This window comes from Bos mutus, chromosome 3 (genome assembly GCF_027580195.1).
Source record: "Bos mutus isolate GX-2022 chromosome 3, NWIPB_WYAK_1.1, whole genome shotgun sequence".
In the NCBI taxonomy this organism is placed as follows: Eukaryota; Metazoa; Chordata; class Mammalia; order Artiodactyla; family Bovidae; genus Bos; species Bos mutus.
The window spans coordinates 102,739,159-102,765,903 of NC_091619.1; the positions used below are offsets into that span (position 1 = coordinate 102,739,159).

General features: G+C 46.3%; 2 protein-coding genes across 4 annotated transcripts in view; both read left to right on the plus strand.

The window, feature by feature from the left end:
• The window catches only part of ERMAP (erythroblast membrane associated protein (Scianna blood group)), a 34,631-nt gene extending 23,851 nt beyond the window's left edge, over window positions 1-10,780 (plus strand). For both annotated transcript variants that reach the window (XM_070368280.1, XM_070368281.1), the window contains exons 3-10: window positions 2,354-2,470; window positions 3,130-3,162; window positions 4,160-4,192; window positions 6,251-6,271; window positions 7,033-7,053; window positions 7,149-7,175; window positions 7,301-7,327; window positions 8,904-10,780. In XM_070368280.1, coding sequence (XP_070224381.1) covers window positions 2,354-2,470; window positions 3,130-3,162; window positions 4,160-4,192; window positions 6,251-6,271; window positions 7,033-7,053; window positions 7,149-7,175; window positions 7,301-7,327; window positions 8,904-9,628 — 1,004 coding nt within the window. In that variant the 3' untranslated portion in view covers window positions 9,629-10,780. The remainder of the gene's footprint in view (window positions 1-2,353; window positions 2,471-3,129; window positions 3,163-4,159; window positions 4,193-6,250; window positions 6,272-7,032; window positions 7,054-7,148; window positions 7,176-7,300; window positions 7,328-8,903) is intronic.
• Window positions 10,781-12,885: 2,105 nt separating this feature from the next.
• ZNF691 (zinc finger protein 691) lies at window positions 12,886-20,481 on the plus strand. 2 transcript variants are annotated; one of them, XM_014479994.2, is made up of 2 exons: window positions 12,886-13,020; window positions 16,932-20,481. In XM_014479994.2, the coding sequence occupies exon 2, from the start codon at window positions 16,941-16,943 to the stop codon at window positions 17,787-17,789; it is 849 nt and encodes a 282-aa protein (XP_014335480.1). In that variant the 5' UTR covers window positions 12,886-13,020; window positions 16,932-16,940; the 3' UTR covers window positions 17,790-20,481. The 2 variants fall into 2 exon arrangements, with proteins under 2 accessions (XP_014335480.1, XP_005901428.1); XM_005901366.2 differs by having other exon boundaries at window positions 12,953-13,020; window positions 16,832-20,481.
• The last annotated feature ends 6,264 nt before the right edge of the window (window positions 20,482-26,745 follow it).

The window sequence follows — 26,745 nt, forward strand, 5'->3', positions numbered from 1 at the left end:
TAGTTGAAACTTAAGAAAGCAATTTTGGGGTTTTTAAAATACTGTCAATAACAAATGTTTATTGTGGACAATTTGAAAAAATACAGAACATTTTAAAGAAAACCCTAAATGACCTGCTGCTGCTGTTGCTAAGTCGCTTCAGTCATGTCCGACTCTGTGCGACCCCATAGACGGCAGGCAGCCCACGAGGCTCCTCTGTCTGTGGGATTCTCCAGGCAAGAACACTGGAGTGGGTTGCCACTTCCTTCTCCAATGCATGAAAGTGAAAAGTGAAAGTGAAGTTGCTCAGTCGTGTCCGACTCTTAGTGACCCCATAGACTGCAGCCTACCAGGCTCCTCCGCCCATGGGATTTTCCAGGCAAGAGTACTGGAGTGGGTTGCCATTGCCTTCTCTGCTAAATGACCTAGAACCTCATAAATTGGAAAGAACAACTGCTAACATTTGGGGGCATTTCTTTTTTTTTAACCATTAAAAAACCTGAAACATAGTTAATTTACAATGTTGTGTTAGTTTCAGATGTATAGCAAAGTGATTCAGTTTTATATAGATCTATATATATAGACATACATATGTCTACACACTATATATGTCTATACATACGTATATAGTGGAGGGATTTCTTTGAAGACTTTCTTGTATGTCTGTATCTCTGTGTGTTTATGTGTTTACGTGTATGTATTCTTCTGCTCAGGTTTATTTTTCCCTCCATTTACAATGCCATGAACATTGTTCACCCATGTCCTTAAGTCATTCTCTGCAGCATGGTTTTTAAGGGCTGCATAGTATTTCATTGTGTGGTTATAGCATAATACAATTATTCAGATCTCCATTTCTAGACATCTGAAGGTTTCCATTTTTTCCTTATATTATAATAAATGGTGCAATGCACATCTTAGCATGTATTTTGGGAAGTGATCCTGATTGTTTTCTTAGAATGTGTTTCTGGAAGTAGAATTAATGGGTCAAAAGGGTATGACTCTTTTAAAGACTCTTGAAACATGGAGCCCTGTGGCAGAGCAGAGGGGTTTTAGAGCCAAGAAAGACTGTGGTCTTGGGTCCCAGATGGGGAGGAGTCATGGACCTCTGCCAATCTCTTTTGTCTTTTCTCTCTCTCCCCCGCTTCTCTTACTACTGTCACTGTCTCTCACTAAGAGCTAAGTACCTGATCTCATTAAATCTCCCAAGAACCCAATGCAATAGAGTTGGCAGGCCAGGCTTGGTGAGCCTCAGTCTCTGGCCTGGGGTCACGCAGTGCTGAGCGAAAGACTCGCATCCAGCTTATGCTCTTCGCCGCTTGTCAAAGAGCCTCTTCTGCTGTTATTTCCTTCTCCACTTTGTCTCTCCTTTCTCCTTTCTCTCCTGCTTAGACATTTGGCTTGCTGCCGTAGCTCTATTGAAATTGGTTTGCCCTGGCCAATAGGGCTCAGGGAAAAGGGTTTACTGACGGCTGTTCTATCCTGGAGTGAGGATTTGAAGGGGAAGCAGGTGGGTGCTCACAAGATGATAGGGGATTCCTGAGGGCACACCTCCAGTTCTGCAAAGTCTCTGGGTAGTTTTTCCATATAGGGTAGGGTGAGATTGTGGTTTAGGTGCTGAGTTTTTTTTTTTTTTTTTTGTCTTGTCTAACACCTTTTATTCTTTTTAAATTAAATTTATTTGACCATGCTGCACAACATGTGGGATCTTAGCTCCCAAATAAGGAATTGAACCCATGCCCCCTGCATTGGAAACAAAGAGTCTTATCCACTGGACCACGAGGGAAGTCCCTAGATGCTGAGTTTTTTTTAAAATTTACTTTATTATTGGCTGTGCTGTGTCTTCCTTGCTGCCCATCAGCTTTCTGTAGCTGTGGTGAGCAGAGGCTGCTCTCTAGTTTTGGTGCTCGGGCTTTTCATTGTGGCAGCTTCTGTTGTTGCAAAGCACAGGCTGTAGAGTGCCCAGGCTTCAGTAGTTCCTGAGTATTGGCTCAGTAGTTGTGATGCACGGGCTTAGTTGTCCTATGGCCTGTGGAATCTTCCTGGAACAGGGATCGAACCTGTGTCCTCTGCATTGGCAGGAGGATTCTTAACCACTGGACCACCAGGGAAGTCCAAATTGCTGAGTTTGACTCATTGTCTTCAGGCAGGGTCATTGAAACCAATCCTGAGAGATAAACATCTCACTTTAAAGTCATCCCTTGATCATCTGGGCTTTGAGTTGCTGAGAGAAGCAGAACCCCTCACCATCTTGGCTTAAGGTGTCTCTTGAGGTGACAAAGGCTGTGGGATGTGCCTGAGACACCTGCCATTCAAAGTGGGGCCCTTGGCATGGGAGAAGCTCTGAGTGGGTGGTCACAGGTGGTTTCTGTTTCAGCCGAATCTCCAGGGAGCTTCTCGCCATCAGCCGTGGCTCTTACTGTGATCCTACCTGTTCTGGGGATTTTCATCATGGTGGGCATTTACATCATCTGGAAGCAAAGAAGGTCAAAAGGTAAATGAGTGGTAAGGGAGCCCAGACTGGCAGGAAATAGTACTGCAGACTCTCTAGGGAAAGGCTGGGAGGATGCCGACACAGATTCAACAGTTATCGGTAGGTTGTCTGGGAGAAAACTGGTAAAGCCATGCTCTCGGAGTCCACATTGCAGAGCGGATCAATAGGAAGCTCCTGGGCAGGGCTGTGAATTCTCATCTTTAGAGAAATTAGCACATAACACATCATGCCAATCTTCTAATTAATTAAGAACTCCAGTTGTATCCATTGGATGAAACCCTTAATAGGGTTGCATTTCATGGCTCTCAGGGTTGCAAAGGACTTTGAAAAATCACATAATCCAACACTCCTTTCTGCATCTGATGGTTTGAAGACCCTCTAATCCTTTCTAATGGTCAGACACTCATAGTGACAGGGAGCAAAATCCTGCTCAGGCCGCCTGTGGACAGCTCTGCTTGTTAGAAAAGCTGCTGCTGCTGCTGCTAAGTCACATCAGTCGTGTCCGACTCTGTGCGACCCCATAGATGGCAGCCCACCAGGCTCCTCCGTCCCTGGGATTCTCCAGGCAAGAACACTGGAGTGAGTGTTAGAAAAGGGCCTTCCTTAAAAAAAAGGAAAAGACCCTTCCTTAAGCTCACATCTCTCTCTTTCCCTTCCAGAGAGGCTTCTCTATGAACATGCGATGGAGGTAGGTAAGTGTCCTGGGCTGGGTGGAGATGTTTCTCCGTTTGTTCATTTTGTGTCCCTGGGACCCACTAATCTAAATTCTGGACCTGCAGATCCCGGCATCTGCTGTCCTTGCTGGTGACAGTAGTGGGGTGGGGGATCAGCACCTGTCATTTCCACTTTCTGATGACTCTTTTTTGTAATCTCTTGCCTTCCAATGTGTTTGGTAATTTTGTCTGTGAACCCATGGCTTGATCTGATTCTGGAAGAGTCATGTAGGTCTAAGACAGGGGACATGTTTATTCATTCAACAAATAATTGATAATTCTCTACTAAGTGGTTCAGACTATACCAGATGCTTGTGACACGATGGTGAGTGAAAGTGGGCACAGTCTTTGCCTTCTTGAAAGCTTTGATCCCGTCGGGGAGGTACACCTGGCTTTAATAGTGAGACAGATGCCACAGATGGAAGTTCTGAAGGCTGGAGAGACGGTGACTGGGTGAAACTAACCAGACTTCAGGGATAGAATAGGACTTTCCAAAGGAAGTGATGTTTGGCCTGGAGGATGGACTGCCATGGGGGAAGGGAGCACAGAAAGCCACCCACAGCAGAAGAGCTTGAGAAAGAGACATGGTGCCTGAGTGAGGGGAAGGTGGCAGCAGATGCTGCTGCAGAGTGAGCCAGGGACCAGCGTGTGAGGCCCTGGGGATCCCATGAAGGTCTTCATCTTTCTCCTTGGAGCAGTGGTGAAGCTGTGAGTGGGATATCCCGACCAGAACTATGCTTCCAGAAAGCTCTCTCTGGCTGCTGTGTTGAAAGGAGACCAGAGGGAGGAGACAGAACGTGAGGGCAATTTGGGCCACTCTTTCTGGCATCCTGATGGGAGGTGTTGAGGGCCTGGATCAGGGAGGAGGAGGTGGAGGTAGAGGAGGATATGTTCAAGAGCCCTAAACTCAGTAAGAAGCAGGGATCCTCAAGAAAATGGCATAGAATCTCATTTCCTTTTACTTTCCTTCCTCTAGAAAATCTTCTCTCAGACCATGCAAAAGAAAAAGGTAATTATATGTATAGCATAAAGGGCAGGGAACAGATAGCATATTTTTTCTCCTTCTGCATAAATGCTGACAGTCGCTTGTTAAACATACAATATACATGTGTGTATGTGCATACACACGCACACACTCCCCACACATATCTCCTCTGTTCGTATTATTGGACTTTGCTTTCCAGTATCAAGGGTTGGTAGCTATGGGTGAGGGGACGCCTGTGGTCAGAGTTCATTGGTCCATTCATTGGCTTTTCCACCAATCACCTAAAAAGAAGATCTATATACTATGTAAAAATATATTAAAATGGTATATGGGGGACTTCCCTCGCGGTCCAGTGGTTAAGAATCTGCACTTCCAATGCAGGAGGCACAGATGTGATCCTTGGTTGGGGAACTAAGACCTTGCAGGCTGTGTGGTACAGGTCCCAATTTTTTTTTTTTTAAACAAGGTATTACAGGGTGTACGAGAATCTCAAGGATCCATACAAATTTTGCATCGACAGAGGTGGTGCGATACAGTGGGAGGATCATAGGCGCTGGAGTCAGCAGCAGCTGGTTCAAATCTGCCACATACAGGCCTGGGTTAAGTCACTTTACTACTCTGAGGTTTGATTTCCTCATCTGTAAAATTGTGATAATAAATCCTCTCACCTGATTGTTTTCAGTATTATCAAAGACAACTTAAAAAAAAACACCCTCCTGTTACAATTCCTGAAACCTTTCTCTTATTACCATTTTGTCTTCATTAATTAAATGATTGCTCTGGGCCACTGAGGGTAAAAGATAGAACCCTGGATTCAAAAAGCAGGTGGGACTCTGCCCTTTGAAAGTCTATCTGGGAAGACAAATCATTGTCTTCTAGCTCAGAAATGGCTCCACATGCAATGATTTCGGCATCTCCTCCCTTCCCCCATCTCATCTCCTCCGGGCTGGTTAAAGTGTGGGATGCAGCCTCAAGGATGCAATGACCGTGCAATGACCATCCTGTCCTAGAAGGGAAGGGACAGTGTGGGGTAGTATGAAAGCCTCCATCTAGGAGTCAGACAGACTTGCGTGTGAATCCTGCCTCCTCGGCCACTTACTAGCTGGATAATCTGGACAAATTTCCATGTCCCTCTGAGCCTCAGGCCACCACTCTGTAAAATGGGAATAATCATTATATGCACCTCACATTGTTGAGAGGATTCAAGACCTACGTCATAAGAACAGGACACAATGAATGGAGGCTGTTGGTAGTGAGCATGATAAAATACTGTCTTGTTGGGAGGCTGTATCATATTCAGCTTCACTGCCCCAATGCCCAGCACCTAATGCATGCCCAGCCCTTAGCACAAGGCTGACAGTAAACTCAGATGAATAACTTCAGCTCTGTGGTGGGGCCAGTGCTGAGTGGAAACGTGGACGGGTGACCCTTCCAGAGAAGCTGAAGGTACTCCCCCAAAGCACAGAAGCATATGCACATGTCCCAGACCTCCTGGGGTCACAGTTCTTCAGGGAGGGCTACTGTAGAGAATAAAAGAACATGTCAGTAAGTGGACAGTGGGTCTTCAGCTGGTTTTACACCATAGATATTACGGCGTGTTCAGTCATGTCTGACTCTCTGTAACTCCAGGGACTCTGTCCAAGGAATTCTCCAGGGAAGAATACTGGAGTGGGTAGCCATTCCCTTCTCTGGGGGATCTTCCTGATCCATGGATCAAACCCAGGTCTCCTGCATTCCAGGCAGATTCTTTACCATCTGAGCCACCAGGGAAGCCCAACAGTTATAAAAGAGCAGCAAGGCATACACTTATGGACACTAGTTAAAAACATATGGAAAAATTCATACAGACAGCGGAAACGAAACCAGACAGACAAAGGGAAGGGAAGAGGAACCACAGTCAGGGTAGTCCAGGTCATCTGGAAAGTGGAACGGGCACTAGTGAATTTCCACATCTGCCCTTAGGGAGATGTGACTGGACTGGGGGCTGATGGGATCATCATCATTTTTTCCACCGGGGGGGGCGGTGCGGGGGTGGCATGATGAGCCCTCCTGCTCACTTGTGCTTCTTTCTCTGTTTTCTAGGACGACTCCATAAAGCCCTCAGTAAGTTCTGCTTCTCATCTGTGCTCCAAACCTTCTGCAGACATCTTTGTTTTAGGATGAGAGTCCCAGATTCACCTCCTGGGGCAGAAGAGAAGGGGCAAGGGTACTTAAAGCATATGGGTTGGGAACTTTTTGGCTTCATAAAGGCCTCTTTTTTTTTTTTTCTCAAATATTCCCTGCTCCTGTTTCCTGCACAATTGTTATCTGGTCTCTAAAAAGGACATGTTTTAGCAAGAAGAGAGGTACCTCCTCCAGGTGAAGTCATCAGGAAGACACTGCTATCACTCAGGCATGACATTCGGTTAGGTGGAATCCGAGGTAGATGGATCCTCATTCAACTGAATATACGGAGCAGTGCTTCTCTACCCTTTCATGTATGAGAACCTCGTTATAACAACAACTACCCCAAATCCTCAAACACGTGACGTATCTATATGATTTCACACTGAGAAAATATGCATTAGCAAATCTAATGGAAATTCAATACCAGTTTTAAATGAATCTATATTTTATTTTTCTCCCACAACATTGTATACATTTACGTGAGATGCGTTGTACGTTCAGTCTGCAGGTCATTTTGGCTCCCATAGGAACTTGCTGACCCTCTGCATTATCGCTGGGGACCCAGGCTGGGAGTCATTGCGGTTGAAACACTGTCATGGGGAAGGATCTGCTCTAGGAGTGTGGTTGGGATGGGACTGGAGCATCACAGGCATGTAGAAGCCCTCATTCTGATTTGTCAAATTGTTTTTATTCTCTAGAGAAACTCCGGAGAGAACTGAGTAAGTAACCCTGCTCTTATAACTGCCATAACATCTTCTTTCCTGCTGATTCTGCTTCCAATGAAAACTCATTCTCTGTGTTTCTTCTTTTGTAGAGTTAAAAAGAGCTGCAGCAAACTCAGGTGAGATGCACTTTCCCCATCCAGCCCCCACTCATCCTTCCACCATTCCCCACCCCCGCCCTGTATCAGAAAGTCTCCATTTATTTCTCCGTCACTCTAACAATGCCTTTTTTTCTGTCTTTCAGGCTGGAGAAGGGCCCGGCTGCACTTTGGTAAGGTACACCAGTCAGATGGATCCACAGTTGAGAGCCCATGACTCTGTTCCTTTAGGAGGCAGACTGTAATTTTAACAAATTTTAAATCTAATCTGTTTATCTGTAATTCAAATTTTGACAATCTTTTATTTTGGAAGGATCAAATTTAGATTTAGAAAGTCTCCTTTCTTTTAAAAACACTGATAAATATTTGGTTTACTCTTCTTAAGGGTATTCTATGATTTTTGAGATTTTTCTTAAGTTCATTGGTTATTTGTATTTTACCTCTGTGACTTGTCTGCTCCTGTCCTATTCTGGCTACTTTTCAATTTGTGGGGACTTCTTGCCGTATTAACCCTTGGTCGTATTTTTCACACAGTATGTTTCTGAGTTTTTCTTTCGCATGTTAATGTCCTCTTTTGAAGCATGAGTGTTTTATTTTCCTGTGGTCAAGTCTATTCGTCTTTTCCTGTAGTCTCTCCTGTGCTTTCAGGTTGAGCACTCCTTCCTTTCCCACTACTGGACAGCTAGTCAGTGCTCCTGTCTCTTTCTGCGCATCTGCCACATCCTTCTTTCTCTGAAGATCCGTTTCCTTGGTGAGTGGTGCTTCTCAGAGAAGAGAGTGAGTTGGGCAGCAGCCGCAGCAATGTAGACTACAAAAAGGTTTCATAGTTTTATTTGAAAAGATTTGCACATCTCTTCAATTTTTTTCACAGATCACATTTTTTGTTGCTGTTTGAATGAGACCTGTTATTTTCACTGCTCTTCTGCCCTTCCTGCGTTTTCCAAGATGCTCATCCCCCTTCCGTTCAGAAGGTTTTTGTTTAGGCAGGATCAATAGAATCCATGAGTCGGCCCATTGAGAAAACACCGGGTCACCTCTATTGACATTCTGGGAACTCACAAACCCTTTTCACTCTCCCAGTCTGATTCATTCCCACTGCTTGACCGAGTGTGCATTTTGTGGATTTAACTCTCCAAAATGAGCCTGTTTTTTGACTTGGGGAAGGAAGGAGATTCATTGTCACCCTCCTAATCCATAATTTGAAGGAAGTTATCTCTCTACATTAACATTTTAAGATGATTATTATAAGCAATGATTTTAGTTAAGAAAATGAGCATCACACACTCATTATCTAGTGCATTAGCTCATCAAATCTGCACAACAACTCTCCAACATTGGTGCTGCTATTATTCCCACTTTACAGATGAAGGTTTAGAGATGAATAACAAGCCCAGTATCACATAACTAGTGTAAGACATAGCTGGGGCTCCAATATGCTATCACGCTACTGGGTCTAACATCAAAACTTGTTTATTTTCATATGTGAGAGTCCTTTGGACCAGCAAAGACAAAGGCAATATTTCTTAAGGATTAAGACAGCTTCACAGACAGATGAAAAACTTTGCCCTCTTTTACTTAATCCACTAGTAGATCTAGAAGACTGGACAACGTATTGTTTTTTAGTTCCAGGACATGTGGGGATGAGGGCACCATGGTTGCAGACCTAGAGATGATTATTCCCTCCACAGCTACTCAGAGGTCGCTGGAGACTTAGCTTCCTAAACCTCATCTCTCTGTGACTCTCTGCAGTGACTGTGACCCTGGACCCAGATACAGCGCATCCCAAACTCATCCTGTCTGAGGACCGCAAGTGTGTGAAGCTTGGAGACACAAGGCAGCCCGTGCCCGACAATCCCGAGCGATTTGACTTCGTTGTCAGCGTCCTGGGCTCCGAGTACTTCATAGCTGGCTGTCACTACTGGGAGGTGTCTGTGGCAGACAAGACCAAATGGGCCCTGGGGGTGTGTAGTGAGTCAGTGAGCAGGAAGGGGAAGGTCACCGCCTCGCCCGCCAACGGACACTGGCTCCTGCGACAGAATCACGGGAATGAGTACGAGGCCCTCACATCCCCGCAGACCTCCTTCCGCCTGAAAGAGCCCATGAGGTGCGTGGGGATTTTCCTGGACTATGAAGCAGGAGTCATCTCCTTCTACAACGTGACCAACCAGTCCCACATCTTTACTTTCACCCACAGTTTCTCCGGCCCCCTCCGCCCTTTCTTTGAACCTTGCCTTCATGATGGAGGGAAAAACACGGCACCTCTAATTATCTGTTCTGAACTCCAGAAACCAGAGGAATCAACTGTCCCCAACACAGAAGAAAAAGGCCAGGCTAATGGAGATGTGGCCCTGCAAGTGGACCCTTTCTTGCTCCCTGCTCAGGCATCAGAGCTCATCCCACTCAGAGATATGATCCTGTCCTGGTCTTCTGACCTTGGCCCAGCCCTTCAGGGGCTCAAGGTTCCTTCTTTTTAGGGATGGGCCTCGTCACCTGATTCTCAGACTCTCTAGCCCAGTGCCCTGGACTTCAGTCTTCTGGTCCAGTGATTCTGGACCATCTCCTCTCCTTTCACCCAACCCAAACCCCTTTATGGTTTCTCTTGCACCACCTTTCTCCCAGGGCTCAGTTTTAGAATTTCTGGGAACTTGAAGTTTCTATTGCCCTGGAAGAATTCTTGAAAACCAAATGAACAATCAGATTAGGTTTAGGTGATGGTGTAGAATGTGTGTCACTGAGATATAGGGACTCTGTACTCAAGGGGCTTCTTAAAAGCCTTCATCCTGCCTCATCCTGCACTCAGGCTTGTAGTTATGAAGTTAGGATGCCCAGTCCTGACTTATCACATCAAGAATTGCTTTTCTCCTTTTCTCAGTTCAGGCCTCTAACCAAACTTTTTTTGGATCACATACTGTTTCTTCTTTCTTCTGGAATATAGAGCAGAGGGCCAGAGGGATTTAAAAAAAGAAAGTCATTGTTTTCTATTTCCTTGATGCTATCTACAACATACTTTGGTGACAAGCAGAACTAATATGTGGGTGTGTTAAGTAACTCAGTTGTGTCCGACTCTTTGTGACCCTATAGACTGCAGACTCTTCCGTCCATGGGGATTCTCCAGGCAAGAATACTGGAGTGGGTTGCCATGACGTCCTCCAGGAAATCTTCCCAATCCAGAGATGGAACCTAGGTCACCCACATTGCAGGCAGATTCTTTACCATTTGAGCCACCAGAGAATGTTTTCAAAGCTAACTTGGTGATAGCCAGGTATGGGGACTTTAAACGTGGTAGCCGTAACCTTAATTTTGAAAAACCTAAGGATCACCATCAGGCAGATAGGAAGCAAGGCTTCATACAGAGTAGCCCAGCTGTGTGTGGCCTTGAAAAAGCAGCTGTGAGTGAGGCCCTGTGTTTCACTGATCCTTTTGAATCCCCTCTGAGATTCAGAGAGGAATTTTTTGTTTGCTTTTGTACAGTCCTTAAATAAAAGCTTGGTATTTGGCATGCTCTTATTTTCATTGGGAATGAGAAGTTGTGGGGAAAGGCTTTGGGCTGATAAGCAAAAGGCACATTACAAGACTGCTTTTGAAGAGCCTTGATTCCACCCATGAGAGTTTAACCACAGTTAAAAATAAAGCCACAGTTTTATTTCTGAGTCTGCCTTCTCAGTATTTCATTTATATCCATTTATAAAGTCGTAGTGTATGTGGGCAATTTATATTTCACTCATCCATATTTAGTTTCAACCATAATTTGTGACTATCCCAGTCTTAAAACTGATTCACATTGTTCACACTGGTTGCACCCAAGAAAACTTACCAACAGGAAAGAGAACTGACATTTGTGGTGGTAGAAGTATTACATATGTTAACTTATTTAATTCTTACAGTAATTCAGCCAGGGATTTTATAAGGGAAGGAAATAATGCAAGGTGGTAGAACTGGGTTTATAAATCTAGTGTATCTGTCTCTGAAGACAATACTCTTTTTTCTCTTTGCACTGAAATACCTTGAAGATGTGAGAGGATTGTGGAATTTTAGTCTACATATTTGATTCAGTTCAGTTCAGTTCAGTCGCTCAGTCGTGTCCGACTCTTTGCGACCCCATAAACTGCAGCACGCCAGGCCTCCCTGTCCATCACCAACTCCCGGAGTTCACTCAGACTCATGTCCATTGAGTCGGTGATGCCATCCAGCCATCTCATCCTCTGTCGTCCCCTTCTCCTCCTGCCCCCAATCCCTCCCAGCATCAGAGTCTTTTCCAATGAGTCAACTCTTTGCATGAGGTGGCCAAAGTACTGGAGTTTCAGCTTTAGCATCATTTCTTCCAAAGAACACCCAGGGCTGATCTCCTTTAGAATGGACTGGTTGGCTCTCCTTGCAGTCCAAGGGACTCTCAAGAGTCTTCTCCAACACCACAGTTCAAAAGCATCAATTCTTTGGCGCTCAGCTTTCTTCACAGTCCAACTCTCACATCCATACATGACCACTAGAAAAACCATGGCCTTGACTAGACGGACCTTTGTTGGCAAAGTAATGTCTCTGCTTTTGAATATGCTATCTAGGTTGGTCATAACTTTCCTTCCAAGGAGTAAGCGTCTTTTAATTTCATGGCTGCAATCACCATCTGCAGTGATTAGATTTTTAAAAAATTAAACCTGAAAGAAAAAAGTCTTAATCCTGGATAGTGGTCTTGTTGTGTTTGAATTGATGAACAAAAGTCAAGTTTAACTAAGTAGCACTCAGAAAAATCCCTGTGCAGGGACTTTGGGAAACTGGAGGTGGTTCCTTGGCCAGGGAATGTTTAGCTTCTCCGACAAAGGTACTGGATTAGTAGGTATGGGATTAGTTGATCTTTCAACTCCCTTTCAGGGGGAGGCATAAATTAGGAGTATGGAATTAACAGATATAAACTAGTATCCATAAAATAGATAAGCAACATGTATTTACTGTAACGCACAGGCAATTACACACAATATCTTGAAATAACCTATCATGGAATATAATCTGTAAACAACAACTACCCCTTATCACTATGCTATACACCGGAAACTAACACATTATTGTAAATCAACTATACGTCATAATAAATAGACGCCTTTCCAGTTCCCAAATCCTTTGACTTTAAAAACCTCCAGTGGGGCGCGGGATTCTGGATTCGGGGGATGTCTACAGGACTACCAAGGGTGTCAAATTTAGAGTGAAGAAGAAATTCTGAATTCGTGACCCCTAGGAGATCATGTCGGAGAAGGCAATGGCACCCCACTCCAGTACTCTTGCCTGGAGAGTCCCATGGACGGAGGAGCCTGGTGGGCTGCAGTCCATGGGGTCGCGAAGAGTCGGACACGACTGAGCGACTTTACTTTCACTTTTCACTTCTATGCATTGGAGAAGGAAATGGCAACCCACTCCAGTGCTCTTGCCTGGAGAATCCCAGGGACGGGGGAGCCTGGTGGGCTGCCGTCTATGGGGTCGCACAGAGTCGGACACAACTGAAGTGACTTAGCAGCAGCAGGAGATCATGTAGGTTAGCGCTACATAGCCTACTACTTCCCACACTGGTGGCCCACACTTTGGGCTTTTAACGCCGGAGCGCAGCAGGAAGCCCTCGACTTTAGAGGGAATCCAGTCTCCACTACTAAATTCTAAACTTCTCAAATTTCTTCTCCGAGCCTATTATCTTCCACAGGACTACAACTCCCAGCAGGCCACTCCCAGGAGTCTAGCGTTGTGGCAGCCAGTAGAAAGGAAAGGGAATCCTCAGGAACCAATCCTGAAGAGGTAGGGCGGATCCTTTCCGGGTTCCGGTTCCGGCTCCGCCCCCCGGCTCAGAGAGGCGGTACTGTTCCTGACCGCGAGACGCTGGAGCTAGGTGGGTTGGGGTCGGGCCCGAGGTTGCTGTGGGGAGGTGCTAGTGGTTTCGCGGGGAACTCTCAGCTTAGTCCCTTTCCTCTCACTGGGCAGCTGGGGCTGTGGCTTTGTTCCTCGGACCCACTGGGGAACAAACGGGGCCCTGTGGTCCCTCGTCCCAACTCCTGGAGCCCCTTCCCCCGGCCTGCATGGCCAGCGTCTGGCTCCAAGCCCCTGCCTTCCCGCCCTTCTGTTCGCCTTTGAGTACCCAGTTCCGCTGCCACTGACCATGTCTTTGGGGTGAGCTTCTCCTTCTCCCTCACCCCTCCGGCCCCACGCCCGCCCGGCAGCTCTGAACTTGGCTCCTGTAGACCGCTCCAACCTCAGACTCCGCCCGGCTGCACACAACCCAGCTTCTTGAGTCGGGTTCCCAACCCTAACCAGTCTCTCCTCGGACCCTCTGACTGTTTTGGTCCTCTTCTCTCTCTGACTCCTTATCCACCACCCCCACCTCCCCGTTCAGTTCGCAGTTCTTTCACACATTTCCCCTGATATTTCCAAGCTCCCCTCTTTCCTTCCTCCCTGCAAGTCTTGACATGACCCTAAAGGCTCCTCAGACCACTTTCCAGCTTTGTCCCTTCCATCTAACCCAGGCCCTTGGCCTTCAGCATCTCTAATCACAAGCCCCATCTTCTTGGCTCTGACTTGTTAGATCTGGCTCCTTTTGCACACCGTCTCAGTCCCTTCCACCTGTGGTCCTCCCTGTACCTCTGAACCTCCTGGGAAGACAAACCCCATGAGTCCCTTTCTCCCCAAATCTCTGAAATGTGATATGGAAATGCTTCTTTACCTGGCACTGCCTTCTTAGTAGATGGTGGGTTCCCCATCTGTGTCAGTTCCAGTCTTGCTCACCCATCCTGCAAGTCCTGACTCAAAGACTACCTTTTCCATGAAGCTGCTTATCCCTGAACTCTTCAGGGAGATATGCTTGTGTCATCAGAACTCCCATGGGACTGTATTTATTACTGGTGTAGCGCTTAAAAGCACTGGCTTTGGAGCGATGGGCATGGCTCCCAGTTCTGCCACTCATTTGGTGTGTGCCCTTGGGCGAATTACAAGTTTCCTGCTTCGCCTAGAACTTAACCTTCTACACTTGTATGACAGTTTCTGGAGTTGGTGGCCCATGACGCTGCACTGTACCATAAAGTCTTTTAGGGTGGTGACTCTAGTCTTAAATCTTCTTATTCAACTCAGCATTCAGCTCTGGGAAGAGTCAGGGCTTGGTATATTGTGGATTCTCAGTATAGTGGGATTGGTTATGAGTGGAGGCCGTGTAGCTCATTGCATAGAGAGAGATATTGGAGCCCTAGGTGGGATGGGCAGGAGTAGGAGGTAAATTAAGATCATATCCATTCACTCATACTTAAAAAATTTTGAGCACCAGGCCTTGTGCTGGAGACATTACTAAAATGACCAGTCCCTGCCCACAAATTGCTAATAAACTAATACTGGGAACAAACATGTAAACAGATAATTGCAAAATACCGTAAAAGCCAGTACAAGATTCTGTGAGTGCATAAAGGAGGAAGTGGGCAGGAATTAAGAGATTGCTAAGGAATCATGGGTGAGAATAGACACAGGTAAGCATGAAATGGGTTGTGGAGACAGACCTGGTCTTCACTCAGTTTATTCAGTAAATATTTATTAAGGATCTACTGTGTATGACTGCCACTGCTCTAGGAGTTTGGTTTACATTAATGAATAAGGCAAAGAACCTGGCCCTAATGGGACTTATGTTTTGCAAGGGGAGGCTTATACTAAATAATAGACACAAAGAACAGATCATTAGAAGGTGAGAAATGCTATGGGGCAAGGGGGAACTGAGTGTGGGGGAAGGGGTTATAATTTTTATTTTTAACTTTTCGTTTTGGAGGGGTTGTAATTTTTTAAAGGGATGGTCAGAAGATAGTGACTAAGTATCAAGGAATAGTTTCTGGTTTTTTTTTTTTTTTTTGCAGTTTTGAAAGTGAAGCAGCCTTTTTTTTTTTTTTTTAAAAACATTACTTACCTAGATTATTGAAAAAAGAAACACTCTTAACAGAGATTGGTAGATTATAGTTTGCTTTCTTTTGTTTGAAATAAAGTTTTGTTAGGATACAGCCACACCCAAGCATTTACGGATTTTCTACGCCTGCTTTTATGATACAATGGCAGAGTTGAGTAGTTGCAACAGAGATCCTATGACCCCAAATATTTACTAAATATATACTCCCTGGTCCTTTACAGAAAAAGTTTACTGACCATCCCCCCACCCCACTCCTTAAAGGTTTAATGTACTGTCCATATTTCACATTTTAGATTATATATACTGTACCATTTTTTAAATTGAATTTTTAACAAGATCATATAAGGAATCTTTTTCATTCTTGCCTTCTTTACAGGGCTAGCATATAGTGTCTTCAGCAGTTAATCGCAGCTGTCATGTACTGAATGACTAGTACATGCCACACTTCACACTGAGCATATGATAGGCATTTCCTCTAACAGTCCTGCTGTGTCAGTTGGTCTCACAGTTTCAGTGATACAGGAGTTGAGGCTCAGAGTGGTTGAGTAATTTGCAGAGTTGTAAAGACAGTATATGTCACCGTTGAGATCCAGCCCTAAATGTAGTTGGTGTCCCTTCCATTATTGTTGGTTGTTGTTTTCCACAAAGGATGCAGAATTACCAATCTTTCATTCCCTGTTGTCAGTGTCCCGTCATAGCCCGGGCTTGCCTCCCACATCCCCTTGTTCATGTCACTCTGCGGTATTTCCACCAGTCCACTCTGCCTTTTGAAATGCCATTATTTCCTCAAGGTTCCAAGGAAATACCACTCTCCTCTTGTCAGTATTTCTCTCCCTCACTTGCCGTCCATGTCTGTAGGAACTCTAAAGGAGTCTGTGCGGCTTAGCGAGTATCTACCGACATATGCACAAATAGGCCCCGTGCTGGGGACTGTGTGGGGGGCAGTGGGGCAGAGGGGGCAGTGTGTGCATGTGAGACTGTGTGGTGTGAGTGTGTAGCTGCGTGTGTGTATGGTGTGTGGTGGTGTAGCCATGTATATGGTTCTTTGTATGGGAGGGCTGTGTATGGTGTGTGTGATTGGTACGTGTGTGGCTGTGTAGGTGTGATTGCATGATATGCACGTGTGTTGTAAGAGTGACTGTGTGTGTATGGTGAGTATGACTGTGTGTGTGGTGTGAGACTGTGTGTGTAGGCACTGTTCTGTGGGGTGTGTGAGTGGAAGTGGGCACTGCCTAGGCAGAACAGACACAGTCCAGGCTCTGCAGTGGATCTTGGAGGACCCAGATGTTACCCTTTATTTGTTAGACTATGGTGAGATGTGGCGAAGGGAAGGGTGGCAGAACACTTCAGAGGATTCAGAGCTCGGCCTTGTGAGTGAGTAGGAGAGCCTCAGGAATTAGAGGTTCTGTTATTTTCAGTTTGAAAGCAGGCAGATAGAGGGATACTTGTAAGGAAGATTTTTCCAGATAAGATTAAACAGAATGGGAATTTCAGTTAACTTAGGCAGAAAAATCAAACTCACCCCCTAATGGAAGGTCCTGTACTTGCAGGTGAATTAGAGTCTAGACTCATGGTTTAGTGTGGTAGTAAGATAAGTGGCATTATGCAAATTTCACAGATAACATCTTTTGGGGGTGGACAAAGCTGGGGGCCTTCCTTTTGCTGTGGTGGGTAACTTTACATATCTGTGGAGGTTTGTCACTTGGAAGTTAGTAAAGGCATTCTTCCAAGTATTCCAGTTAATGGAATGAAATGGTTCTTTCTGTAGGGATCGTGTACCGGGACAGAATCAACCCAGGATAGAAGATTCGCTGGGGGCTGGCCTGACCCATGGAATAAAGGTGTTGGCCATTTGTGTTCATTCTCAGGGTTCAGAGATGGGCAGTGAGAAGGAGCAGAGCCCAGAACAGCACCTGCCCGAGGAAGGGGAACGGGGTAATAAGCCCTGGAGAGTGGATGACTCCAAGGTACCGGATGGGGAAAAAGAGCCTGGGCAAGCAAGCCCGTCGGAGGCGCCACAAGGGCCCCGTCCAGAAGAGCCCACGCAGGAAGTCGCTGTCTCTGCTGCAGAGCCGGAGGACCTCTCTGCTCATCGGAGGCCCGAGGTGGATGAGAAGCCCTTTGTATGTGTCCAGTGTGGCAAAACCTTCAACAACACCTCCAACCTGAGGACGCACCAGCGCATCCACACGGGCGAGAAGCCTTACCAGTGTTCCGAGTGCGGTAAGAGCTTCTCCAGAAGCTCCAACCGGATCCGGCACGAGCGCATCCACCTGGAGGAGAAGCACTACAAGTGCCCCAACTGCGAGCAGAGCTTCCGGCGGCACGCGGACCTCACCACGCACCAGCAGGACCACCTGGGCCGGCGGCCCTTCCGCTGCGACCTCTGTGGCAAGAGCTTCGGCCAGAGCTCGGCGCTGGCGGTGCACTACCGGACCCACCTGGAGCCCGCGCCCTACATCTGCTGCGAGTGCGGGAAGAGCTTCAGCAACAGCTCCAGCTTCGGCGTGCACCACCGCACCCACACGGGCGAGCGGCCCTACGAGTGCACCGAGTGCGGGCGGACCTTCAGCGACATCTCCAACTTCGGGGCGCACCAGCGGACCCACAGGGGCGAGAAGCCCTACCGGTGCACCGCGTGCGGGAAGCATTTCTCCCGCAGCTCCAATCTCATCCGCCACCAGAAAACACACCGGGGAGAGCAGGCCGGGAGAGAGTCCAGCTGAAGAGGCCGAGGGAGCGCGGACAGAGCAAGGGGCCCCAGCCTAGCGTAGAAAGACCTTTAGGATCCGCTGCTGCTCCCTTGACCTCAAGCCCTTCTCCCACTTTGGAGACGGGTTTTCTGCTGCCTCTGAAGCCAGGATCTCCAGGAAGTCAGAGAAGGGACTCTGAGTAAAAATCTTTACATTTTTCCAGGCCAGTTTCTTGTGGTAGATAGTCAGAGGACTCCATCTTAGTTTCAACTCCTTGGGGTGAAAGAGAAATAGGGTAGGTTTAGTACTTGCTTATATCATTAGGGTGACCTTCTCCTGGCCTTTAAGGAAGTGCCTGTGAGATAAGCATCGCTGTCTGGACGGTCTCTGTATTGTGTATGGACGGTCTCTGTATTGTGTATGGACTGCTTGAGCTTAGGGCGCACTGCAGGGGTCCACTAATTCCACCCACTGTGCCTCAGCTGGACAGGGAGGAAGTGGCTTCCCAGGCCTGGAGAAGAGGTCTCAGGTCCTACTTTAGGAATGAAAGGGAAACCCTCAAGGAACCTTGATCCAGGGACCTTCACATTCCCTCATGTTTGTGACTTGTCACCCCCAGCCCAGCGTGCATCTGTTTCTCCAGGATTAGCAGTAAAACCCTTTAATGAAAAGGACCTGTGTACTTATTTGGGGGCATCAAAGAGGTGGAGAGATGGTCACACGGCCACCAGTCTGGAAGGGAGCTGAATTTCAAGAAAGAACAGGTGACTGCTCTGAAAAGCAAAAGGAAGCAGCCGACTGAGGTCTGTGAGGAGGAAGGGGAGAGAGAGGGAAGTAATACTAATTGAGCATCTACTGTGTGCCCTCGATGCTACAGGTCACATTCCCATTCTTTATTTAGTTTTGCAGCAGCCTGCAAGAGAGTATGTGGAGGAGACAAGTGAGGAAAGGTGAAATCGCTTGCTGTGAAGTCACATGGGTATGTTGATAGAGCCAGGGTTCAGACCTGGGTCTCCCTTGTTTCTGAGCTGAGGCTCTTTGACTACATTCACCTTGTTGGCTTCTGAAGGAGGAGCCACTTAGGGAGCTGGCCTGGGACCAGGTGATTTCCTGGAAGTGGGAGCTGGCGCGTGGCCTCTTGAGACAGTCCTGGACCCTTTGCTCTGGGACGTCAGTGCCAAGCATGAGAACCTTTTCAGCTTTAGATTGATAATTGATTGACACTATTCTGTGCCTAGGAAATATGACAGGAACTTGGAATAGGGGCTGAGGGGTGGGACAAGATGAACCTAGAGAGAGTCTTTGCCCTTAGCAGCAGTTTAGTTCCTAAGGTTGGGACAGCTTGGTAGAGGTCAGGCCTGGCTTCCTGCCCTTCTGAAGGCCTGTCTCCATGTGGCAAGTTTTCAGTGTTTTCTGCATTAAAGTTTATAGAGTTCACCCAGATTTCCTCCAACAAATAGAAAAGACCACCCTCCCCCAACCCCGCCTCTGGCCACTCTGGGGTTCTGTTCTTCCAGGGTGAGAGGCCCTCATCTGTCACCAGCTGGCAGAATGACTGGCACAGCTGATGACCTGACCTACTGCAAAGGGATCCTGCCACCCACCCAGGAAGGGATGTGCCTTTATTTTTTCTAACCATAAAACATGACTTCCAAACAATTCCCTGATATTTGTAGGGTCCTTTTCAGTTTACAAAGGACTTTTATTTCATATACATTTTCCTGCTCCTTGAAAATCTTCATACAAAGTATTTTAAACATATAGTCACCCAACTTGTATGTATATCTTGCTCCCTAATAATAGAAGTTGCCAGGGACTTCCTGGCTGTACAGTGGCTTAAGACTGCTTCCATTGCAGGGGCTGCGGGTTTGACCCTGGCTGGGGAGCCAAAATCTCACATGCTGCGTGGCCAAAAATAAAACTTAAGAAGTTGCCATCTAACACCTACTGAGTGCCAGTTATTTCTGATTTGCATGACTAATCTGCAAAGTAGCAATATCCCCATTTTGAAGATAAGGAAATTCTGAGGGGTTAAATGACCTGACTTAATGGCTGAGCTGGGATTCCAGTTAGGCCAGCTCTTCGTTTTTGCTCATTACCAAGCTAGGTCTGCTGGTGGTCTTTCAGTCTGGGGAGCTTGGTAACATTAACCTTCCAGACCCAGAGCCTTAGTGACAACTGCTGTGACTTGGAGTCTTGCCAGTAAGACCTAGGACCTGCTTTGAGCTTGCTGGCCCGTTTCATTTCCCCTTTTCTGACAATTGCATAGGCTATGTTTTTGGTCTTGGTCCAGGCTATTGAGTTCTGATTAGTCCATTTATTCACTCTGATTTCTTTTTTTGCTAACTTCCTTTTCTTCATTCCTTTTTCCTCCTCCCTTTCCCTTCCCCTTCTTTCCTCCCTCCCCACTCTTCCTCTCTCTTCCTCCTAGTTACTAGGAATACTGACAGTGAAGATATGGCTTCTGTATTCTCTAGTGTGGGGTGGCTGCTAGGTTTCAACAGCAGGCAAACCTGGAAGGGTGGGGCTCCTATCAACTCCTGGCACTTGATCCTGGTGTGGTGACCACCCACGGCCTCCCTGCCCCTGGACTTCCCATCAGCCTGCATGCAATTCAGTTCCATCCACCAACATTTATGAAGCAGCTATTACGCGTCAGGAAGCAGGGAATTCTCCCTGCCTCACCTAAGGGGGTCCTAACTGGATGCCTGAGAGGGTCTGCAGCAGGGAAGGGATGTTGTGGGTAGGTGTGGAGAAGGGAAAAGCTGAGCACGCATAGCCTACGTGCAGGCCCTCTCTCCTCAGCACTGGAGAACCTTAACCCCTGAACTCTCTATGATAGGAAAGATCTAAGGGACATCAACACAGCCATAGACAGAGCTCCTGGTTCCTGACTTCTGTTGGGATAGACAGTCACCCCTGGTCTCCTTATGCTCTGAAAGTTCTGGGTTCCTTCTGCTATGAGATCCCAGATGAAAGCAGAGGCCCACATGTAACTTGCCACCTACCATCCAGTACTCCTTGGAATCCAGGCATTTTCCCAGGCTCTAGTCCACAGAGAGACGTCATCCCATTAGGATTTGGGTAACAATACTTCTTTCCCATTCAGTCTCACAAAAACCATAATGCAGGCAAATTACAGGATTGCTTTTGATGGAGCCCAGAAGAGAGGCCTGGAACCAGCCCTACACAGGTTTGGGTACTGGGAAATGGTGATTGTAACAGCATTTACTACTGATCCTAATTTTAAGTCTTCATAGTTCTGCGAGGTAATTACTGTTTCCATTTTGCCGACAACGAAATCGAGGTTCAGTTAGATTAAGTAATTTGCCCATTTAAGGTCATGGGGCCCCTAGGTGGCTCACCTGGGATTTTAACCAACCCAGACCCGATAGTAAGGCCTTCTTAATGACATGGTAATTGAGCCTTGCTCCCTGGACCCCCACTCCCTGTCAGGTCCCACTACTCCTTAGAGTGGTCCTATCCCACCCAGAAGGATGTTCTTTCACATCTCTATCATGGTTATTTGGCTTGGCCTAGGAATTGATGTTCCTAGAGAAGATGGGGTGTACTGAGCCAAAGCCAGGCTGCTGAGGGTAAGGTCTGAACAAGAACAGGGATCAGCTGGAGCCCTGTGAGGCTCCTCCTTGTTCTCCCTCCCCCACAGGGTGTCTTCTGGGCGGTACAACATCTTGCTCTAGTCCCCATGGTGATTTGGGACCCTGGGACAACCAGGGCTTGCTCTTCTTCTTCATTGGACACTGAAGCTGACTTTCTCTTTCCCCTGCTCTGGGACACTGCCCCGGGCCTCAGCTTACTGCCCTGAGGCTCCCACCCTGGGTTTAATTTTCACCAACCCTAATGTGAGACAGCAGACCAGGGTACAACCTTCAGAGCTCCTTCACCTGCAGAAGCAGGCCAGTGATGGGAGAGGGAGGAGCCTCCAGAAAGAGGTGAGAAATAACTACCACTTTACCCTTCAGAGTTCTTGCCTGAGACTCATGTCACAAAAGACAGATGAACAGGAGAAAAACAAGCTTATTCATGGGTATATCTCACAAACCTGAGAGACACCCCGGGAAAATGAGTGAACTCACCTAGCTGGTCTAACGTGTTCAGGTGTGCCCAACTCTGCCACCCCAGGTAGCCCACCAGGCTCCTATGTCTGGGATTTCCCAGGCAAGAATACTGGAGTGGGTTGTCATTTCCTTTTCCAGGGTATCTTCCCAACCCAGGGATCGAATTCACATCTCCTGCGTTCTTTACCACTGAGCCACCTGGGAAGCCCTACGTGGCCTAAACCAGCAGTTTAAATACCATGTTTAGCCAAAGACGAAATAAAGGTGAGGGTGAGGAAGCCAGCCAGTTAGGGGAGGAGGTTGCCAGGAAGAGCAGGGTAAACAGGGTAAGGCTTGTTATGCAGATTAAGTCTCTGCCTTCCCCATCAGTAAGATTCTCTTACTATCTAGTTGTTTTCTCCTAGTGCAGTGAGGGAGACACCCTCACAAATAAGAGATTTCCTTTATAAGTGTAAATTTCCCTTTCAAAAAAAGTAATTCCTACTCTGTTTTTCTGAGTCATTCCTTCTGACTGTGGGTGACTGGCGCTTATACCCAGAGTTCCGAGGCAGGATGATAGGTGTCATTCACAGTCATGCCCAGGGGTCTGCGGGAGCAGCCCCGGGGAGGGCCCTAACCTGGCCCGTACTGGACATTGGTCCCCAGGAGTGAATAGGACAGTCCTTCCTGCTAGGAACTCAGAGGAAGGGAAACTCCCTTCTGAACAAGGTGCTGGGGGAACACAGGCAGGATGCCTAAACTCTTCACAGGAGGAGAGAAGGCTGAGAGGATTGAATCTGGTCTTGGAGAATGAGTAAGTGTTTACTAGTTAAAGAAGAGGAAGGCTATTTCTGATGGAAGGGAAGCTTTAGTGTTTTAGGGAACAGTGAAACATTTGGGGTAGTGAAGGTTGTCCTGAGTAAGAAGATGAGGTTGGTAAGGTAGTTAGGGACTGGGTCCTGAAGGGTGTTGGATGCCAGGAAAAGGAATTTCAGGTTGTGGAGAGTAGAGAATTTTAAAGCCAAGAGATAACATGATGACATTCATGCCTGAGGTTCCTGTGGTCTGTGCAATCCTCTGTGTCAACAAAAAATTAATCAGGCGATCTAAGAAAGAAATAGAAAATTTTATTTGAGCCGTACTGAGGATTATGACTCAGGAACAGCCTCTCAGAAAGCTCCGAGAACTGTTGCACCCATTAGAGGTCAAAGCAAAGTTATATAAATGAGACAGAGGTTGTACATTAAGTGTTATTGACAGTTTACACAATCCAGATCTGTGTGTACAAAACAAGCAGTGGGCCATGGGTCATCATGGCCCCTTCCAAGATGAAGAAGGAAGATTATCTCCCAGGAAGTTATAACCCTTGATGAAATTAAGAAGAGACGTCTCTGAATGAGGTCTGGTAGTGCAGGTGCATAATACACAGTAAAGAGGGAAGGAGGAGGAGAAAACAATTTTATTTAAAATTTTCTTGTCTTACCATAAAATGTAAATTTTATTTCATCCCTTGTTTATCCCCATTTGCTTAATCACAGAACTAAGCACCTTCATGAGTTCCCTAGGACGTTCTGTCATATCAGGCATTTGTACAGCTAGAATCCCTTCGAGAGACTTGGAATCTTGGGGAGGGGTCTCATCAGGGAGTGGGCCTAACTTGCTCTTCTTTCCTCCCATCGCTATCCTTACTCCTCCTCTCTCAGATTGCTGTGGAAACTCCAGGTCGTTTTACTCTGTTATAAAAAAGCTGTCCAGCTCTCCTTGCTGCTGCTGCTGCTGCTAAGTCGCTTCAGTCATGTCCGACTCTGTGCAACCCCATAGACAGCAGTCCACCAGGCTCTGCCGTCCCTGGGATTCTCCAGGCAAGAACACTGGAGTGGGTTGCAATTTCCTTCTCCAATGCATGAAAGTGAAAGGTGAAAGTGAAGTCACTCAGTCGTGTCTGACTCTTAGCGACCCCATGGACTGCAGCCCACCAGGCTCCTCCATCCATGGGATTTTCTAGGCAAGAGTACTGGAGTGGGGTGCCATTGCCTTCTCCGGTCCAGCTCTCCTTAGCTTCCGATAATAATTTGTATATGCAAACACATCAAGGGGCTCAGCAGAACAAAGGCCTCACCGCTTAACAGTGGTACAGTTCAGCTCAGTTATGTCCAACTCTTGGTGACAGTGGTACACCCATCCCCAAAAAGCAGTTGTAAAAAAAATCTAAATGACAAATATCCTGGAAGATTTGCAAAGCATGTGAACATATTAAAGGTTCAAGACACTCATGTAAGCACAAGTGTTTTCCACTTCTTTCTGAGACCCCCATTAAAAGGACAGAGTGGGCATATAAACATCTAACAGAAAGAGGATGGCAGGCAGACGGGGTGGCAGGTGAAGCGACGTCAACGCCTTTCTAGAAGCGGATGACAACACATTCGTGATTCAGCAGAGTGGAGGAAGCCATGGCCCAGAAGGTAGGTGATGGACGTGACAGCCAGTCTTCCTGACAAGACCCCACAGAGGCTCTGAGTTCATAACCAGCAAATACTGGGGACAGACATGAAAAGTGGACCTAAAAATGAGGGAGCTGGTAGGAGGTCTTTCTGTGCAGAAGCTTATACCAGTCACCCCCCTACCCCTCCACCTTCAAAGAGGAGAGTGATTGGCACTTACCTCCAGACGAGCAACACACCACACACACACAGCCAAACCAAGAAGAATCATTCTGTGGGAATCCAGTAAGTCCCTAGGGGAAATCTAGGGTGTTTAATGCAGTGTTGACATCTCAGAATAAAACTTTTGTTATTCTGACATTTATAAGCCCCCCACCCTTCTCCGCCAGGAATCACCCAAACACTCACCCTGTAGTAATTCCTGACAGAAAACCCTACTGCCGGAAGTCCTTCATGGTCCCGCTCAGGGAAGCAGACATGGCAGCAGAGGAAACACAGCAACAGAGAAACCAACACAATTACTGAGACCGTTGGTCCATTACTCCATAAATACACAGCCAGCAGCACCAGAATGATAAAGACAGTTAAAAGCGAGAGACAACACAAGCCGAGTAGGTGACTCCAGACAACAGAAAGCTATAATGGCACAGTAGAATCATTTTAAAAAAATTGATTATAGTTAATTTATAATACTATATTGGTTTCAGGTATACAACATAGTGATTTGGAATTTTTATAGCTAATACTCCATTTAAAATGATCACATTGGTTATATTCTCCATGCTGTACAATATATCCTTGTACTTCATTTTATACATAGTACTTAGTAACTTAGTCCCCAACCCTATCTTGTCCCTCTCTCCCCCTGACTGGTGACCACTAGTCTGCTATTTCTGTGAATCTGCTTCTGTTTGGTTATATTCATTCATTTTACTTCTTAAATTTCATATATAAGAGGTAACATAAAGTATCTGATTTATTTCACTAAGCATAATGCCTCCAGGTCCATCCATGTTATTGCAAATAGCAAAATTGCATTCTTTTCATGGCTGAGTAATATTCCATTGTATGTATGTATGTGTGTGTGTGTATATATATGCGTGTACACCACATCTTCTTTATTCATTCATCTGTTGAGGGACACTTGGCTTGTTTCCATATCTTGGCCATTGTAAATAATGCTGCTATGAGCATTGAGATGCATTTATCTTTTTGAATTAGTATTTTTGTCTTTTTATGGCTATATATCCAGGATGGAATTGCTGCGTCATACTGGAATCAAGATTGCCGGGAGAAATATCAATAACCTCAGATATGCAGATGACACCACCGTTATGGCAGAAAGTGAAGAGGAACTCAAAAGCCTCTTGATGAAGGTGAAAGTGGAGAGTGAAAAAGTTAGCTTAAAGCTCAACATTCAGAAAACGAAGATCATGGCATCTGGTCCCACTACTTCATGGGAAATAGATGGGGAAACAGTGGAAACAGTGTCAGACTTTATTTTTCTGGGCTCCAAAATCACTGCAGATGGTGATTGCAGCCATGAAATTAAAAGACGCTTACTCCTTGGAAGGAAAGTTATGACCAACCTAGATAGCATATTTGAAAGCAGAGACATTACTTTGCCAACAAAGGTTCGTCTAGTCAAGGCTATGGTTTTTCCTGTGGTCATGTATGGATGTGAGAGTTGGACTGTGAAGAAGGCTGAGTGCCAAAGAATTGATGCTTTTGAACTGTGGTGTTGGAGAAGACTCTTGAGAGTCCCTTGGACTGCAAGGAGATCCAACCAGTCCATTCTGAAGGAGATCAGCCCTGGGATTTCTTTGGAAGGAATGATGCTAAAGCTGAAGCTCCAGTATTTTGGCCACCTCATGCGAAGAGTTGACTCATTGGAAAAGACTCTGATGCTGGAGGGATTGGGGGCAGGAGGAGAAGGGGATGACAGAGGATGAGATGGCTAGATGGCATCACTGACTCGATGGATGTGAGTCTGGGTGAACTCTGGGAGTTGGTGATGGACAGGGAGGCCTGGCGTGCTTCGATTTATGGGGTCGCAAAGAGTCGGATATGACTGAGCGACTGATCTGATCTGATGGTAGTTCTATTTTTAGTTTTTTGAGAAACCTTATTGTTTGCCATCGTGGCAGCACTAATTACATTCCCAGCAACAGTGTACAAGTTTCCTTATTCTCCACATTCTCACCAATGTTTGTTATCTGTGGTCTTGTTGATGATAGCCATTCTGACAGGTATGAAGTGATATCTTGTGGTTTTAATTTCTTTGATGAGATGTGTTGAACATCTTTCATATGCCTATTTCATCTGCATACCTTCTTTGGAAAAGTGTGTAAGTCTTCTGAGCATTTTGAAATTGAGTTGTTTATTGTTTTGATGTGGAGTTGTATGAACTGTTTATATATTTTGGATATTAACCCCTTTTTGGATGTTTTCTCCCATTCATTAGGTTGACTTTTCATTTTGTTGAGGTTT

Bases quoted from the DNA above. Each gene is read 5' to 3' on its own strand.
- ZNF691 (XM_014479994.2), top strand. From the start codon at position 16,941: ATGGGCAGTGAGAAGGAGCAGAGCCCAGAACAGCACCTGCCCGAGGAA.